The sequence below is a fragment of the Eleginops maclovinus genome, chromosome 9 (assembly GCF_036324505.1).
Source record: "Eleginops maclovinus isolate JMC-PN-2008 ecotype Puerto Natales chromosome 9, JC_Emac_rtc_rv5, whole genome shotgun sequence".
NCBI lineage: Eukaryota > Metazoa > Chordata > Actinopteri > Perciformes > Eleginopidae > Eleginops > Eleginops maclovinus.
Window position 1 is genome coordinate 16,641,399 of NC_086357.1, and position 17,888 is coordinate 16,659,286.

Genomic DNA, 17,888 nt, shown 5'->3' on the forward strand with positions numbered 1-17,888 from the left:
TAAGGCAATGTAATTTATATCAAATAAATATGATATAGTTAAAGACGGCTGTTTAAACAGCTCGCCTAGGTGAGGACTAATTTTGCAAAATACAATTTGAGATATTGTATAATTCCAGTAAATTAAACTTAAATAATTTGTAATGTATAATTTTGATGATACAAAAGTGGCGCATTGTCTGTACCGGGACCCTGTCTTGTGCTTGCAGCTACCTCATTTTTATTTTCACTAGAAATGATCACAGAAAAGTTTTGGACCTCATGTTTATCTGATGGTGTATTTTGGTTTGGTCTGTCAATGATTAAATATTGCTGATATAAAATCCAAATATTTATTAAGGAGTCACTGACTTTTGCAAGCTGCTAAGAGTTTTATATGCTTGTTTCTGCAGGCTTCTTTCGCATCTCATCAAGAAAGTACTTGCAAACTATCTCACAAACTAGAACAAATCTGTATAATTGACAAGCAGAAATATGAAACAGTATTGGTGCAACTGGAAAATACCCATTGCCCTGGTGTTTTAGTTTCATTTATGCAACGCGGTTCACCATCAGTAATTTTAAACGTTCAAAATAACCCTGCAATAGAGTTATGGGGATGTTCTGTAACACTGATAGGTTAAATTATTATACTGCTGTTTGATTGCTGCCTACATTACAAAATGTTTATTCTGCCATGTAAAGACCATTATCTCAAAAGTCCAAATTATGAAATGTGTGCATGGTACAGCAACTATTTAATTGTCAATATTTTAGATAGCACCTTTGCTGAGTCAAGAAACCTGGAGTCTCATCAAGCCACAGGGCTGACATTTGACAAGGGCATTTATTGTGTGAACCACAGTGATGCTAGTAATACATTATTGCCTAACCACTAGCAAAAAGCTGCAGACCTATGAAACACAATGAGTCATGATAACAGTAATTGAAGACCATTGTTCCTAAATGAGTACATGCGTCATTAAAACAAGTTTGTCTCATTCTTTCAACGAAAGGGCTGTATGGCCCACTAAAGGCTAATGTGTGTTTATAGCAGGATTCAGGCAAGTCAAGCTCTTGTTTGCAAAATAAACATTAAGATTGTTTATCAGTAATTTACATGTGTGAAAATAATTGTGAAAATTAAGTATTTTTTTATATCATATTCCAGGGGTAAATACAGCCGCGGAAAGAATTAAGAGACCACTTCAGCATTATAATTCTCTCTTGTTTTATTATTCATAGATATGTGATTGAGTTAAACATTTTTATTTTATTGTATTCTATAAACTACTGACAATTTTTCTCTGTGTTTGAATTCAACAGACTCTGGATGGCTGCCATACATGTAGAGATAAAGATTTAAGAAAAATTTGGAGTGGTCTCTTATTTTTTCCAAAGCTGTAAGCTAGATTCACTTAAATTAAAAATATATCTCAACATGAAATAGCTGTTTGCATTATTCAAACCAAACACACATTTGAATAAATCTTATTCTATTAGAGAAGAGACTGGACTGAAGAAAAACATTTCTTTTTATTTTGTCCACTAGAGGGAAACCTAGGAAAAGGACAAAACAACTCATCCAGTTCAGGTTTCTTTTTTCTTTTGACTATATTTACACAAGGGCTACACAATGCAGTAGTGACCGTAGAAGTATAAGGGTGTTTAACTTTTACAAAGAAGAGAACTGGATACTGTCTGCACACCTAATCATTGTACATGGTTTTATAACGTAATTATCATAGATATTTGTTTCACTACATTACCTTGATAATTAAAAGTAAATGCCACATGTCAGGGGTTTCACTCCCGTCTGTGATCTCATGCTTCGATCTTCTTCGACCTGGGTATTTGGACTTGAAAAAGAGTTGTAAAATACAAAAATTGTTATTAATAATTAGTATTAATGCTTTTTGTGTAAAAATATAAGTTCACCTTCCAGATAGTTTCTCTTGTTTTAACCTGAGGAGATAATGGTTTTGAAGCTTGCTCTCTGGACATTAAGATGTAGACATTGAGAGGAGATTGTGAAACAAAATTATAAAGATTATGACACCAAATCACAGCTTTATACACATTAGGTTACTAATAAAATCTAGTTCTGATATCTACTTGAGCAGTCTAATGATCTTTACATTGTAAAGATCCTTAGACTGAGATTGATATACTACTGTATACACACTTAGAATTACTCTTAATACTGGACACAATTATATCAGAATGCCAGCAATGTGTCTTTTAACAATTTAAAAAAGAAAACATAGCACAACAAATAGAATGGGAATCCAACCATGTAAACACATATCACATTAAGTTTCTAAAAGAAATGTACAAATTCATTTTTGAATAATCCCTGAAACCTATTGTGCCAAGAACCAGCCTCTGCTAAATTTACCATGATACAGTTTTTAAAGCAAACCAGGGTTCCTTTGTAAACACTTGAATACATCATGTTCAGTCACCCAAATCCATTTTTTAAAGGAATAAAGCAAGGGAACTTATCACAAACCCACATAGTACACAAATACAGAAATCTTTGATCAATTTTCACTGGGCAGCATTAATGTGGAATCTTTCATGAAACACTTTCAAATGCAAAAAGAATGATTTTTAAATAATGTTAATATTAGCAAACGACCCCTTTTGTCTGTTTGCATTCAGTTGCTATTCATATCCCCTCCAGTGGGGGTCACTTCTGTCTGATGTCTGCTGGTCTGAGCTGCCTCTCACCCTCAGCCAGGAAGATCTGCATGGCCCGGTAAAGCAGGTGGACGCCTAGCTCCCGTTTCTTCTTCAACTGCCAGTTTGACACCACGCCATAATAATCTCCACGCTTCTGATTGGTTAGCATCTTCAACCCTGGAACAATTGGAGAATTCTGTAGATTATTGACATGTCAGATTGAAAGATCAATGTTCTCCAAATTTGTTGTTTCACTTGTGTTCATTTAGGGATTTCTCTTCTTAAGATTAAGAGACACCACTTATTCAGTCGAATTATGAAATGTAAACCTGCAGCGTATCAATTAATACAAATTATTAATTTATCGCATAAACTGTGAAGATCCTTTCAAATGTTAAATTATTAAAATAGTGAAAAATTAAGAACATAAGACAGCCAAAACATTGCAAAATGTGCTTCATATAACACATTCGAATAACATTTAGGGGTCTAAAAGGTCTATAAATGTTTTAAGATTACATGTTGCTTTATTTTTCAACATTTTGATCATCCTTAAATTATGAATTTTCCTGGTTATGGGGCAAAAAAAAATCAATGACACAAAACATATCAATGACCCTGAAAATGTGTAAGCAGTCAAATGGACTTAAACAATAAAACAGGTTATAACTCTAGATGAAATTAGTATTATTTCTCGAGCTGGAGCATTTTGCTACGTTTTTTTACGTTTAACTACTAGATTATACTTGAACAAAAATTGGCTCAGGCTGCTCATAAAAAAAAAAACATTGACAGGATGATTTCACACCCTAATACAAAGCAGAGGTGGGTTACGTCACTGCCACTCAACAGAGATAATTGCTGATGCGTTTCAGCCCTCCTTGTACTCACCGATGGCCTCCACCATGCAGGCCTCTCTTGTGAAAGCCTCCACTGGAATAACATTCTGGAAACAATGCAGAGAGACGACGCCCTGCTCTGCGCTCCACACCTGAAGGATGTGCTGCACTTTGGGGCACAGTTTCTGTCACACAGAAAATAAATAAAGGTCATTTTACATCTGATTTATTTAAATGAAGGTAAACTCAGTTTGGTGCCTTACCTTGGATGTTTTGTCTCCTTTGAAGTATTCTAAAGCCTCGTAGAGGTGGCTGTAGGGGCGGGAGCGCTTTCCTTTGCCCACGTAAAATATAGCATGGACGAATGTCTGGAAACACTCCTGTGGAGTCATGGTTTGACTGCGGAAGGGGAGGTTTTTCGTAACTCTGGCACAGAAGAAAAAAGCACGACCGATTGAGTTATATTTGAGTTTGAGAGGTGTTTATCAGAGAGGAAGTGATTAAGAGGAAACAAGTCAGACCCAAATATACCTTCACATACACAAGGAGTTAAACCTTGCTATTTGTGAGAGTTACAATTAATACTGTTCATTTTTACATCTTGTTTGTCTATGTGTACATTGGGTTTAATCAGGGAAAAAAAACCTTGTTTGTGAAAGTGATGACGAAGCCTAATAAATACAAATACACAGATATTATGAGTTGACCACACTCTCATTATTAAGACACTATTATGGAAACTGAAAATGTTTTGCCAAAAATGTTTTAATGTTTTTTGGTCATCTCAGATAAAGGTAATAGGATTTACAATTTCCCTTGTTTTGAATGTCACTAGTTATGGGACATCATATCAGTGTACGAACTTCTTAAGCTGATCCCAAAATGATAAATGGTTGTTGTTTACATACAACATAGGCTGATGTTCTAATAACAAGCAGCGGGTTGTGGAAATAATAATTGAATTATCTCGACACATAAGGCACTTTTAGGCAATTGCAGTGCAAATCATCTTTCCTGAGAGAGCCTAGCAACATTTCCCAGATGGAAGCAAAGAAAAACACAAAACAGGAGAGAGCAGACCTGGGGTCAAGCAGCAGGTAGTTGAAGCTGGACTTGATGAGGCCCTCCCTCCACTTTCTGTTCTGATCAGGCTGATCAAACTGCTGGCACAGAGCCTGCTCGTCAGCCTTGCAATCAGGCAGCTCGAAAGTCCGCAGGGCCCAGCGCATTTCTGGACTATAACCTACATCTAAATTGTTCAAATGAGAGAAAAGCAAAAAGCTCAATAATAATAAGTTCAATCAAATGCCTCATTCGTGCTTCTCAATCCGCCCACAAAGTGATGCCTACTTGAATTCCCGAACAGTGGTGGTGATATTCATTTCAAATAACTAATTTCATTTTCATGCTTCATTAGGAGTGGTTATATGGTCTGAAAGCCACAATTATTTCACTACTTCAGAGGACAATTATCCATTTTGATAAGAACATACTGAATATTATATCACAATAAATGTGTTACATTCTATCTTCTTCAACGTTTTCCATATCTCAGCAAAAAACTGCTCACAATCCAAACCAACAATCAGAAAAACAATTATTATGTAGTGATAGCTACAGTAGTAATAAAGAGCACTAACGTTACCTGTTTGTGGCTGGTCTAACTGCTTCTGCGGATGAGGTGATTGGGAAGTTGACTCCTGCATCAGGTGGATTAGCCTTCGCATGTACGAAGGCCTGGTATGGCAGTTGAAAGGACCCGGGTTCTCTCCCAGCTCCACCAGCCTGAACCTCAGCTCCTTGTCAGTCAACCCTTTGGTGTCCAAAAAACCCTTGTTGCCATGTTTTTCCTGCTGCTGTAGCTCCATCTGTGGCTTGTGGTTCTCCTTCTCTCTGGTCTCCCTGGCATTCGGCATGGTGCGCCAGTCATAGAGGATTGTCTCCTCGCTGCTGCTTGTACTCATGCTGGAGCAGAGCGAGGTGTTTGCCATAGGCGGGACGTGGGTCTCGATCAGCTTGTGGCCCTGTTCTGAATCGGTGTAGAGGTACTCCACTGGTTCCTCCAGATCCTGAATAAGCGGGCGACCTCCAGGAGTGAAAGACAGGTTAGCCAAGTGCTGTGACCTGCGGCAGCTCGACAGCCGGCTCATGCTGTACCTCGGGGTGCATCCGGTGCCTGGAGTGCGAGGAAGATCAGATACTTCCCTGGACCTCCTTGGGGAAAAATAGTCAGAGCTTGATGAAGATGAAACGGACTCCGGCTGAGAGCTGTCCTCAGATTCCTCAGTGATCGACACATCTTTGTATTTTACGCCATCTAATCTGTCCTCACCAGGAGCATTATTTACATTTCTCTTTGTTGTTTCCTCATCTGTACTTGTCAGATCATCAGACAGAAACTCCCTGTCTTCAGCGAGACCATGGGCACGCATGGCCAGTACAACCTCTGCAAGGTTCCTTTCATAAGCATCCATCGAGGAGTCCCGGTTTTCCTCCAGCATGACCGTGTCAGACAGAGTCTGCGATTCAGAAGCTGAGTCAGTGACGCTCCTGGGGAGGATGAAAGTGTCAGCTTGGCTACTGCTAGAGTCTGCTCTGAGGGTGCTGGATTGTGTGTCCCTGCAATTAGAAGGCAGAGAGTCTCCTCCTGTGCATTTCCCTGAATAAGAATGTGTATTGAAAGGGTTGTGTGGTGATCTGTAAAAGTCCTCACTGCAATGAGATCTGGGCGTTTGGCGGCGTGTTCGAACTGGTGTGGGGAGGGTTTCTTCAAACAGAGAAGACGAGAAGAGGAGGCTCTCGGGGGTCTGGCTTGTTCTCATTGAGCAGCGACTCAACCTCGAGCGAGTCCTGCCTGTTACAAATGGACTTGGTGTTAGCGGGAGGATGACATTTTCCAGTGTTGCCTGAGCCGCATCATCCACTGGCTGGTCAACACTTTCACATGAAGTGGCCACAACAGGACCACTACTAGCCTCAAACACATCATTGTTTGGGGATCTGACGTTAAACAGGGCCTGTTTTTCAAGTACTGCAGCTACATGCTCTTTAGTTTCAGATTTTGAATCCATCTGAGATGCTGTTTGAACAGGTGGAAGATAACAATCGGGCGTTGTTATTTTAGAATCAATGTTTGTAGAAATCTTTCTGGCAGATTCGTCCTCCAGAGAAAACCCCTCTGCATCTTGGAGTAGAAGGCGTCTGGGGTGTAAAGAAGCATCGAGGGCACTGGTGTAATGGTCGCTATCACAGCTACTATAATGACTACTACCAGTCCCACTGCTAATGCTGCCAACATTGGAAGAGGCTGGCTGTACTGGTATATTCACCTGAGCCTGTTTTGCACACACAACCTCCTGTTCATCCTCACTCTCTTCCAAAGCACAGTGACTGAACACTGTTTTCTCCATTTCCTCCTCTGTGCTCTCACTGCTCTCCCTGCAAAAAACATAAACGTGATCCGGCGATGTGACGTCGATGCCCTGCATGTGTAGAACAGTGGCCGTGCGTTCTGAATCCAGAAAGTCAGAGTACTCAGACATGTTAAATGGTACATTGCTGGTGCACTGGTTGCCATCAACGCATGGAGGCTGTTTGGGAGATTCAGGACTAAAGACAGGGAAATATTCATCTTCATTTCTGAAGCTCACACTCTTTCGGCTTGCTCGCCTGTAGGGAAATGCTGGGAGAGTGTCTCTTCTGGAGGGCAAGATTCTGCCATCAGTTTTTGAAGCATGTTCAGTTGCTTCTGATGGGAACACATCATAGTCAGTAAATAACTCATCCTCCCTAAGAGTCGGCATTGCAGCTGCAGTTCCCACTGTAGATATGCGAGTGCTTGATAATAGGGAGGGACCTTCAGAAGCCCGATATGAGGAGGCAGAGTTCCTTTCATGACTGGGATGACTCTTATTGTCCACATCAGAAAGCCTATTATATGATATTCCACTGCAATTTGGCCTTCCATTAAAGTTAGACAGGTTGAAAAATGATGAGCGCCTTGTGCTGCTCAATGGGGCTTCACCAAAGTCACTTATCATGGAAGAATGGGAACTGATGCTGTGGTCTGATTCAGGAAGGCTGGACACGTCTGTTTGGTCTGAATACACAGCTGAGGAGAAAGAAAGAGACATATCAACAATAGTCCTAAAAAATAAAAACGACTACTACTCAAGCAAATTTTTGGGGAAAAAATCCTTAATAACAACCATGGCTTCAAAGAAACTTTCTTACAGTATTGGAATTGAGGCAAGTCGTCCTCCTCTGTGTCGACAGAGCTGGACTGGTACTCCTTAAGGAGCTGGGCACATTTGCAATTCTCCTCCTGTTCTGCAAGCTGCCCTGGTGTATTCCCTTCCTAAATATGTATGTCAAAGAGAACAAAAGTTACCATTAAAAACACAAAGGCAGATATCTTGTTACAGCTCAGCTGTGGCTGCACTTAAAAAACAATTCTTACATTATCTTTAATATTGGGATTCCCTCCATTGATCAAAAGTAGCTTCAGATTTTGAAAACACCCCCACATTGCAGCGATGTGAAGAGGAGTAAAGCCATCTGATGACCTGGAAGAAATATAACAAAAACGTTACAAAACATAACATTATCATTATGCTCAACAAAGTTCCACACCATTTTGGGACTGTATTGTGACATATTTCTAAACAGAAGAAGATTCAATGCAGACATTATATAATGCAAACAAGTCCATTGAAAATTGCTAAAAAATCCATACATGAACACCTACCGTTGCTGTGTTGTCAAAACGAGCAACAGTAATGCATGTGTCACTTCAAAAACAATTTTAAAATGAGTTGAGATTCAAGCAGGCAAAAATATCTAATTATTTTTCTTCTCACTGTTTTTCTCCATACCTGATATTGGGGTCTGCTCCATATTGTAGTAACATTTTCAAGCAGCGTGTGTTCTTCTCAGTCTCTTTTCCAGCAGCCAAATGTACTGCAGACACCCCTTTACTACCCACCAGGTCAGGGGATGCACCTTGGGTAAGAAGCAGCTGCACAGATCTGCCAATAAATAAATATATGTTACAATGTAGGATATAGTTTTAGTGGATTGAAAAATGATGTCCTGCAACATGTTGCAGTTCTGAATAAAGGTGGAACAGAAAGCATAATGAGTTATATCCTAGCAATAGCTTCTGTGTTTGAAGATCGACAAACTAAACACATACTAATACTATTAAGGGGGTATGTTGTGTGCAACTTGTGACAATATACTTGGACCTCACCAAGTTGATAGTTACGAATATCATTATTGGTTTTTTAAAACTTCAAAATGATACACCCTGTATGTGAGGTCACCTTGTTTATATGTACATTAAACATTATGTATACAAATGAAAAATACATCTGTAGTGTATGAAAAAATGAAGCCAAACCAGGTAGCCTACGTTTTATTTTACATTATCTGGCTTTTTCTGTAAAACATATAACTTTCTTTATACCTTTTTATTCAGTGTAACATTGCAGTGTCAATAAACGAATGAAAATATAAAAGATCAAACACAGACCGGGAAACCGTGGTAACTTAAAGTAACCCTTATGCTGATAATTATTTTATAAACAATGATCAACCAACCGGAAATCACGTTTTATTTTAAACTGTGTGGGTTGGCACACCAAGGACCTACAAACGAAGTGATAACACCAAAGCAATGAATAAACAACTATCTTTTCAACTCATCAAAACCAACTTCATGTACTTATGCTATTGCATCGGGAAATTAGCTAGGGATACTTTAAGATCGTGCAAGATGGGTAGTGGTAGTTACGCGCTGACATGCATTTCAGAGAGGTGTAGCATATTATCAACAAAAGGCATGTCTGGACAAAACAAAGAGAAGAGGGGCTGATCTTACCTCGGTTCTCCATCTTTCACAGCTTCACACAGTTGACTTGCAAGCTTCCTCGTCTTTGGATCCATCATCAGCGTTATCCGTTCATAAATGATCTGTAATCATGTATCTGCATCCACTGATTAGCCCATCGCACAGATCCATGCAGCAGGGTCACGTTTAATCGAGGCTAGCTAGCTAAAATATTAGCGACTGAGGAAATGCAGAAACTGTTCCTGCAAACATCAAACTATATTTTTTATGAACAGTGAGCCACCATTCAATGTGTAATACACTTTGTTTCCCCCAAGTACTTGAATACAGGTACAGGTATTGTTTTCAATCTCGGAAGATCAGTTGTTTATCCACGTAATGTTAGTTTTCGAGGAGCAGAGTATTGTGATTGAAATTCCCCCCAAACGCTCCTACTTTCTGCCAGCAGGCGGAAGTCCCACCCAGTAGTGTCTTTGATTGGACAATGCTTTTATCTCACCCAATCAAGTGAGACATAAATTCAAAGGGCGGTGCATGTTTTTTATCGATATTTAACCAAAACAGTTTATGTGAGATGTGAGGTCTTTTTGGATGAAAGATCATGCAAATAAGTCATAGCCTGACGTAAGAAAAACTGTTCAAATGTGCCATTTCAGAAATCTTATATATTTTTTATAAACCACATTACATTACATATTATTTAAGAATATATTCACCTCAAGCCAGTCATATCATTGTAACTGCTGGTGAATTTATGACAAGGCCTAAGCTAACTCTTTAAAGTGCTTTTTGTTCTATTGCAGGAATTGAATTGCCCAGATACAATGAAAACAGTTACGTTTTCAGTTTGCACCGAAGAGTTTCTGCTGCTTTCTGCTCATTCCACCATGTGGGAGCCCCATATTTTATTGGATTCAAATCAAATATCAAAATATGTGTAAAGGGTTAAAATGCACCAAAAACATAGGTTTGGCTCTGAGCAATGTTTATTTTTGTTTTGATCATCGTACAATAAATGCAGATGTTTCATTGTATTTTACAAAATTATGTTTCAATTGTTACAATTTGTTGCTGCCCATAAACTCAACTGTTACTTAAAATAACTGATCTCAAAAAGTTTGCAAATATACAGTTCTTAAATTTAACACAGTGTAAAGAATAAGTTATTTTTAACCAAGATGTCAGCTATCACAGTTATTTCAAGGTCAGGAAATGATACAAAGGCTTTCATCTTAGAGAGAGCAGAAATAGTGGAGAAGGAGGCCCATCAGGAGGAGCAGCAGGCTGGGGTGGATGGATCCAGCGTGGTCGGGCTCGGGCAATTTACAGTCCTCGTAGGGCTCCAGGCAGGCAGCATAAGCCATGACATGGGCAATGTAGTTCTGCTCCTGGACCCCATGGAAAAGGTGTGACATGGGACCTTTGGCAAATATGGCAACATCCTCTATGCCGTGGGTCTCTGAATCAAGCGGGACAGGAGCCTGCTGACGGTAATCATCAGCCGCTGAGGAAGTAAAGGACAAAAGACCGTTATAGTAACTAAATTGTGCACATCTGTATAGCAAAAATAAAATAAAAAAACAGCCAAATGGCAAACAGCTGCAAAGCTTTGACTCTATAGATAGACATTTTAAATGTATTACACTGGAATGATTTGCTGCCCTTTAAAAAGAACCAACATTTGCTTGCACCAATAGCACTTTTTAGTTGTTGTTGTTGTTGTTGTTGTTGTTGTTGTTGCTGTTGTTCATGGACTTCATCTTGACATTTGTGTCACTCTGAACACCTACATGGAGTTCTGTGCTTATCCAGTAGGAATGCTGTTACACCACAAGATGGAGCTATTAAATGACTTAGTCATTTCTAGAAGTATTATCACTGTATACTTACATGAAATTGACTCATTCATATCTGGACGGGTTCCATTGCGCCACCCTGGTCCATTTCCATAGACAGCAGTGGTGAAGTGCTTATTGTCTTCAGCTACTGAGCTAGACACCCCTGTAATTATAATATAAAGGTGGAATTATTGTTCAAATGTGGATCATCAGATGAAATCCCCTTTTTATTATTAAACCTAGCTGTTTTTATCAAATTATAGGTTGTTTATTATTATCGTAGTTATTATTATTTTTTTTATTTTTATTTTTTTTACCAAAAACAGAATTGCCTCTGGCAGAACTTCCTCCAAAAGCAAAGACATGGGAGTGGTCAGCGGTGACCACAGACAGGGTATCCAGCTCACTGGTGAGCTCAGCCGCTCGCCCGATCGCCTTGTCAAATTCAACAGTCTCATAGAGCGCCCTTTTGGCCCGCCCTCCATGGTGGCCATGGTCAATTCTCCCACTTAAAGTTCAAAAGAAAGTAATTCAATAACAAATTAGTATCAGCAGTTTTTCCCTCACATAAGTTATTCAGAATTGAAGTTAATGTATGGTGTAAAAGCAAGGGGCAACCTCCGGGGTTGAGCAGTGAAACACATACGGAAGTGCCAAAAACTGCAGTTCATCGAATGGCCGCGTGGCCTGGCTCCAAAACAGGGCAATTTACATAGCATACCATAACATACCATGTTAAAATGCCAATTTTTACAGCAGAAATAAACATGTTTACAGCATGGTACAAAAATTGCTTTTGGTCTCTATAGCTAATTTCCATATTCATGACAACTTTGAGGAGGGTGAATTTCTATATAACTCTCCCGTTTTAATTATATTAAGGCTTAAAGTTATGCATAATTAAGGGCGCGGTCGCTTTGATTGACAGGTTAGCGCCGTCAGTGGGCGCTAGCCGCTAGTTGTCTGCTCTGCTAGGTGGTGCTGTTGGTGCCTTTTGAATGCAAATATCAGACATAATATGGCCGCTGTGCGATTAATTGTACTAACAGACCGTCCAAGAAGTCTGGTCTCCAGTTTTTTCTGTAAGTGAAATTTTATTATTATTTTATTTATATTTTAGCACTAGTTATCAGTGTGTCTGCTCCATAGAATGTATAAAGTATCGTCTGCTCACTTGTTAGATTAGCTCGTTAGCTAGCTAATTAGCCGTGGGTTAGCCTTCGAGCAACACGCCCACGATGCTAAACGGGAGCGTATGATAGCCACCTTGCCGCTGGAGAAAATACTACCGCATGAGAGTAGCATACGGTAGCATGAAGCCTAGCTTGGAAGCCTTCGCTAGCTTGGTAGCTTCGAGCTAGATGGGCGTGTTTCAGTAGCCACGCCTGCTTCAGCTCCAACCCTATGTCCATATGTGGATTAGCCGGGAGTGGGCGGGAGGTAGACTGAGAACATGTCGACGGTGGGAGTCGCCCACTTTGAGCTTCATTACGGCTCTTCACAAACCTATGAGTGACGTTACGGATACTACGTCCATTATTTATACAGTCTATGTGTAAAAGACAGAAACACTGAAAGTACATTTATTTGGTTGTTTGCTGTCTGGGAGAAAACAAATCCACTTATCTTCTACAAAGAGGTAAAATCCCTTTGGGTTCTTGCTGAGAATCTTAATAGCTTTTTCCGTCATCTCTGCCAGGGAGGGGTCCATAGAAGAATCACGCTCCAACTCGTAGTGGCAGTCTTTGGGCTCAAAGAGACCTAAATGCAGAAAATGTTTTGTCCAGTTTTGATTAGATACAATTAAATGTGCATAATTTGAGTTGTGCAGAAAATAGCTAAATTGCAAATGAGAGAGTGTAAGAGACGGTATACATATTTATTTTTATTGAGATTTTGAGTCACTCTATTTGATCTCAGAGATTGCTATTAGTCCTTTAAGCACACAATATTGTTGTTATTGTGGTATGATGAAGAAGTAATCAGGAATAAATGATTAATTGAAGGTCAAAATGGTGAAGGAAATAGTTCTTACCCATCAGGAAGTCTGTATTTTTTGGATTGACAGCATCAAATTCAGCTTTGTTCCAAACATATTTAGCTTTCTGTGGGTAATGAATAAAAACAAAGGAATTCAACCAAAGATTTTGGAAGGGTGGGGGAAACAATACACATTTGAAGATTATTTCAGTAAGTACCCTTGGAACAAATTACCTGTTTATTTTTGAGCCACTCTGCAACAAGATTTTGTCCATCCTCTCGGTCTCCTGTATAAGATGGATACTCTGGGTCTTTTATGTTTACCGGAAACATGTACTGACGACCTCCACCAAGTATGACCTGGTATGAAGTGACATGGTAGCAGTTTATATACTGCAAAATATTGTGGTATATTTTTCTTGTGTAAATTAGAAGTTTTCTTTTGTTGTTGATAGTGATGGGATATAATTATGAAAACAGTTGAGAACCGAGTAAGAGTTGAGGCCTCATATGTTTTCTTAAAATACCTAATGTAGTGGTTCTATATGAGTATTGTATTGCTAGGTATTCATCCAATCCCTGGTTGTCTGGTAATAGTCAAATGGTTTGCTTATTATGTCTTCCTAATGATTGGGATAATGTTGTAAATATCAATTATCATTCATCCTAATTACTAATGATTCAGACATATTCTAGAAAACTATGCTGAGCCACACTTGTTCTTCTAGTGTTTTGCTACAGAAATACTTATTTACACTTACATTTATCTCCGTGTTATGAACTAGCTGGTAAGCAATATCCCGGCAGCCGTTTTGGATGGCCTCAGTGGTGAGGTAGGAGTCAGCATACCAGCCTCGGTTGGCGATGTGAGCGTAGTTTGCTCCAGGAGAGGCATGCTGCACTCTGGTTGTAGTGACAATTCCTACAGACTTTCCTATAACACAGAGCAGCTCAAAATGTGAAACAAAATGCATTTTGAAGACAGATATTATCCACAGATACAAAGTCTTTTTTTCAATGTGTTTTTCGCAACATGCACATTTTAGTTCAGATAAACTGTGTATTAATAGTACTGTAATTCATGTTTCATAGAACATTTGAAAACCTTTAAAGATTAGATCTATGGATATGTAAAAATGATCGATCTTTTGAGTGACAGACGTTTATATGAGAATAACATGAATAAACCAGCAAAGTAAGTAAAGAGTGATGCTGTCTGAGTAAATATCTTTAGTTGATTACACATCAACAAGGACTCATCTAAGTCAGTCTAAGTCCAAAATTAAACAGTATCAAGCTAAGGTGTTTGAGGCTGAGCTTACCTGCTTTCTTGGCACGGTGCAGAATAGATGTGACTTCATTCCCGTAGGTGGCACTACAGTTGTACCTTGGAGTTGAAGCAGTGACGCCCAGGGTGCCGTAGTTGGCCTTCACACCACATAAGTAGGCTGTGGCTGTGCCAGCGCTGTCAGGCATCTGCTGGTCCACGTTGTATGTCTGCAGAGGCAAATATCTAAAGCATTTAGTAGATGCTCCCATCCATTTGCTATATGCAGACAACACTGCATGCATTTTGGAATTATTTTACTATTTATAAGATTTGGTCAAATGGTGTTGGTCTGTGTTACAGACTGAGAGTCACAGTCAAGAGAAATATAACTGGCGACCTGTGTCAAGTTGGCATTCTATGTTGTACATGTTGATCATGACTATCCAGCCTCAAAATGCAGCCTGCTCACATTGTTGTTGTTGTTTTGTTGATTTCTGATCAAACTGCCTAATGTTAGCCCGAGCCACACAATTCCTTCGCAACTCTTTTTGTAAAGAGGCCTATATAGAAATTTACTTTGAAAATCACTAATCAAACATCTTCTAACCTTAAAGAAAGTTAATACCATTTTTAATTCCAGGTAATAAGCATTATTTAAGGTTTAAAAACGATGAATGCAAACATCGGCAAAATAAAGCAATAAGCAACGTAACATAATAACATTTCATCAACCGTTTATCACTAAATACAATATGAGCTATAACTACAAGGATGAGCAATACTCTCTTTGAGATGGTCAGTACTGCCGAATTTCCTGGCATTTATGACACACCTTCTTTTCCTATAATTACTGAGACAGTACATGGGATTGTTTAATGTCTTACAAGAAGGCCATGCATCTTGTCTTTTTTCAGAGAGTTTAAATGCACATTCCTGAGTGGGACTCCAATTGTGTTCGTCAGAGTGGGCTGACCTTAGAGAGTGCCAGGTGAGTAAAGGTATCCATAACCAGACTGGTCTCTTCCCCAGATTGTCCTGCCAACTGGCCTTTGAGGATCCGGGCAGCAGTCACTGTCGGCATCCCCATACCTGGAAGCAGGTGGAAACACACATGAGTGTTGAATCACATAGGCAAGGCAGGAACAGGGCTGCTATTGTGCAGCATGAACTTCATAAGGCGCAGCAGATATGACAGTATAAAAAACTGTTGAAAGACATCCAAGTTATTTAAGATAACAAAACATGCCAAGCAAGACAGCACTTGATCGGATTAAACATGCCTATGAAAATCTCATAATGTATTCAACAAAAATCTGCAAAATGTCTTGAGTTCCTAATCAAATATATAATTCTTCCTCGTGAAGTTATAATATCGCAATGCTAAGAAGCTGTATCAATAAACTAGTGTTCATGTACTTTATGGAGTGATAAATGCTTCTGATCATTCCTAAACACTGATAGAATCTCAAATGTGCTGCAGTCAGCAGGTATGTGGGTTTAGGGTGGAGGCAGCAGTAACCATAAATCTATAATTGATCTATAAATCGTGTGTGTGTGTGTGTGTGTGTGTGTGTGTGTGTGTGTGTGTGTGTGTGTGTGTGTGTGTGTGTGTGTGTGTGTGTGTGTGTGTGTGTGTGTGTGTGTGTGTGTGTGTGTGTGTGTGTGTGTGTGTGTGTGTGTGTGTGTGTGTGTGTGTGTGTCCCCGGCCCCAGGTCATGGCAAAAGCTAAATGGGCAGATTATTATTTTCTTTTTTTCCATTTCAATTTATTCTTAACATCTAAATATTGTGTAAGATATGTTGTATTCATTTTTAATTTATAATAATATAGTATAATCTGTTAACCAGTCATCCTTAGAGTTAAGATATTTCAGTATTAAGGGAAGTTGAAACGTATTTAATAGAAATCGTTTTCAAAACTTTAGCTATGTATTAGACCTTGGTGAATTATTTGTAAGGATTTATCATTTTGGCTGTTCAGTTACTGTAAGGGCACATGTGGAAATAGCTTCTCATGCAGTGTAGAATGTGGTTTAGCCTCAGTTCAGTTTGTTATGCTTGGCTTTCTAAGCAGTAATAACTGCTGGTGATCAGATGTCACACATTAATGTCTTTCTTCCCATAAGTCCATGCTTTTTGGAGAACAAATAGCGGTTTGGTTTTCTATTGTATTCTGTTGTACTGTTGTTGTGGTGAACACCACAATAATGCCGAGACTCACTTTTGCAAGCTATAATGGCCTATTCTTACCTGAACACACAAACTGAATTCAAAGGAAACACAAATGAAAGAAACTTCTTAAATGCTGGGAAAAACTCAGACTCACCGTCCCCGAGGAAGAGGATGAGGTTTTTGGCTTGGTGGACATCAGGCTGAACATTTAGGGCAGTGTGAAGAGCCTGTCTTGCCTTGTTGTTCCAGTAGCTAGCATGGAGTTCTTCCTCTAAAAGCAATATCAAGACAAAATGCTATTGTCGTCCACAATCAAAAGTGACTTAGATAAATGTGCTGTTATATTTTAAGTACATATCATCAATCCATTGGGAACTGCAATAACACAAATGTGCTCATCACTGCCAATTAAACTAGCAAATTCATGCAGGACAGGTCTGTTCCTCACAATGCTAAAACAAATAAGACAAAGTCATTTTTGTAACAAATTAGTAACATAATTAGTGAATATTTAAGAATAGTTCATAGCAGTTCCAACCAATTTATTCTTAAACTGTAAGTTGATTTGTTTGTGTTCGTACAGTTTGGCATGTGTTGCCATTAAAATCAAGGTGTAAAAAGTGACACCTTAAAGTCAGCCATCTTAGTTTCCGCAGATATAACATTTTTGTCTAAGAGTAGCAATCTGTAACCGATCCTTACCTGAAACAGACACAGTCCAATGCACTGAAATCAAAATCAACAATCCCGTAAAAATGTGTCTAAGTTTCCTGGCCATGGTGTCGGCAATATAAGAATTAAAAAAAATTGGAAAAGTTTTTGTCCACACACCATTTATAGCTGCAGTCAAGGAGCAAAGGGCACATGGAAGAGCCCATTAACATGACCCACAGGTTATACAGTATATGAGATAATATACACCCCCCCGTTCAGTCACTGATTATTGATCTTAACCCTGTGCTTATTGGTTCAAGGTTTGCTAATGTGCAATACAGCCTCAGAACACTTAAATGATAATGTTAACCAGAAGCGACTCTAATATTGTTTAATAGCCACCATAAAAAAATCATGTTATGATGTTGATGATGATCATTTCAGTTATATGGTACTATAGGCTTATACTGTATATATTACACTGCCATTTTTGCAATCAAAAGGCCAATATTCAATCATCTTCTGCTTTGTTAAAAACGTTTTATAACACACAAACCACATACTGGATTTTGCTAAATTAATTGGCATTGTGAGGTTATAAAATCCTTAGCACTCTTACAG

General features: G+C 39.0%; 2 protein-coding genes across 2 annotated transcripts; both read right to left on the reverse strand.

The window, feature by feature from the left end:
• Positions 1–1,495: 1,495 nt before the first annotated feature.
• Positions 1,496–9,762, reverse strand: ankle1 (ankyrin repeat and LEM domain containing 1). The gene is made up of 9 exons (XM_063890677.1): positions 9,384–9,762; positions 8,377–8,529; positions 7,962–8,067; positions 7,736–7,859; positions 5,148–7,613; positions 4,583–4,751; positions 3,766–3,928; positions 3,555–3,687; positions 1,496–2,840 (listed from the first exon to the last, which is right to left on the reverse strand). Exons 1-9 carry the CDS (start codon positions 9,449–9,451, stop codon positions 2,671–2,673), a joined length of 3,552 nt encoding a protein of 1,183 aa, XP_063746747.1. The 5' UTR covers positions 9,452–9,762; the 3' UTR covers positions 1,496–2,670.
• Positions 9,763–10,321: 559 nt separating this feature from the next.
• On the reverse strand, positions 10,322–17,461 carry LOC134869747 (intestinal-type alkaline phosphatase-like). The gene is made up of 11 exons (XM_063891630.1): positions 17,316–17,461; positions 16,768–16,884; positions 15,415–15,530; positions 14,494–14,668; positions 13,933–14,105; positions 13,406–13,531; positions 13,227–13,296; positions 12,818–12,952; positions 11,509–11,700; positions 11,244–11,354; positions 10,322–10,857 (listed from the first exon to the last, which is right to left on the reverse strand). The coding sequence occupies exons 1-11, from the start codon at positions 17,389–17,391 to the stop codon at positions 10,586–10,588; spliced, it is 1,563 nt and encodes a 520-aa protein (XP_063747700.1). The 5' UTR covers positions 17,392–17,461; the 3' UTR covers positions 10,322–10,585.
• Positions 17,462–17,888: the final 427 nt, after the last annotated feature.

Bases quoted from the DNA above. Each gene is read 5' to 3' on its own strand.
- ankle1 (XM_063890677.1), bottom strand. From the start codon at position 9,451: ATGATGGATCCAAAGACGAGGAAGCTTGCAAGTCAACTGTGTGAAGCT. The intron at 8,530-9,383 runs GTAAGATCAGCC...ATTTATTGGCAG, and splicing joins GTGAAAGATGGAGAACCGAG to ATCTGTGCAGCTGCTTCTTA. The intron at 8,068-8,376 runs GTATGGAGAAAA...TATTTCTTCCAG, and splicing joins GGAGCAGACCCCAATATCAG to GTCATCAGATGGCTTTACTC.
- LOC134869747 (XM_063891630.1), bottom strand. From the start codon at position 17,391: ATGGCCAGGAAACTTAGACACATTTTTACGGGATTGTTGATTTTGATT. The intron at 13,297-13,405 runs GTAATTTGTTCC...CATTACCCACAG, and splicing joins AGTGGCTCAAAAATAAACAG to AAAGCTAAATATGTTTGGAA. The intron at 10,858-11,243 runs GTAAGTATACAG...TTACTTCCTCAG, and splicing joins TATGAATGAGTCAATTTCAT to CGGCTGATGATTACCGTCAG.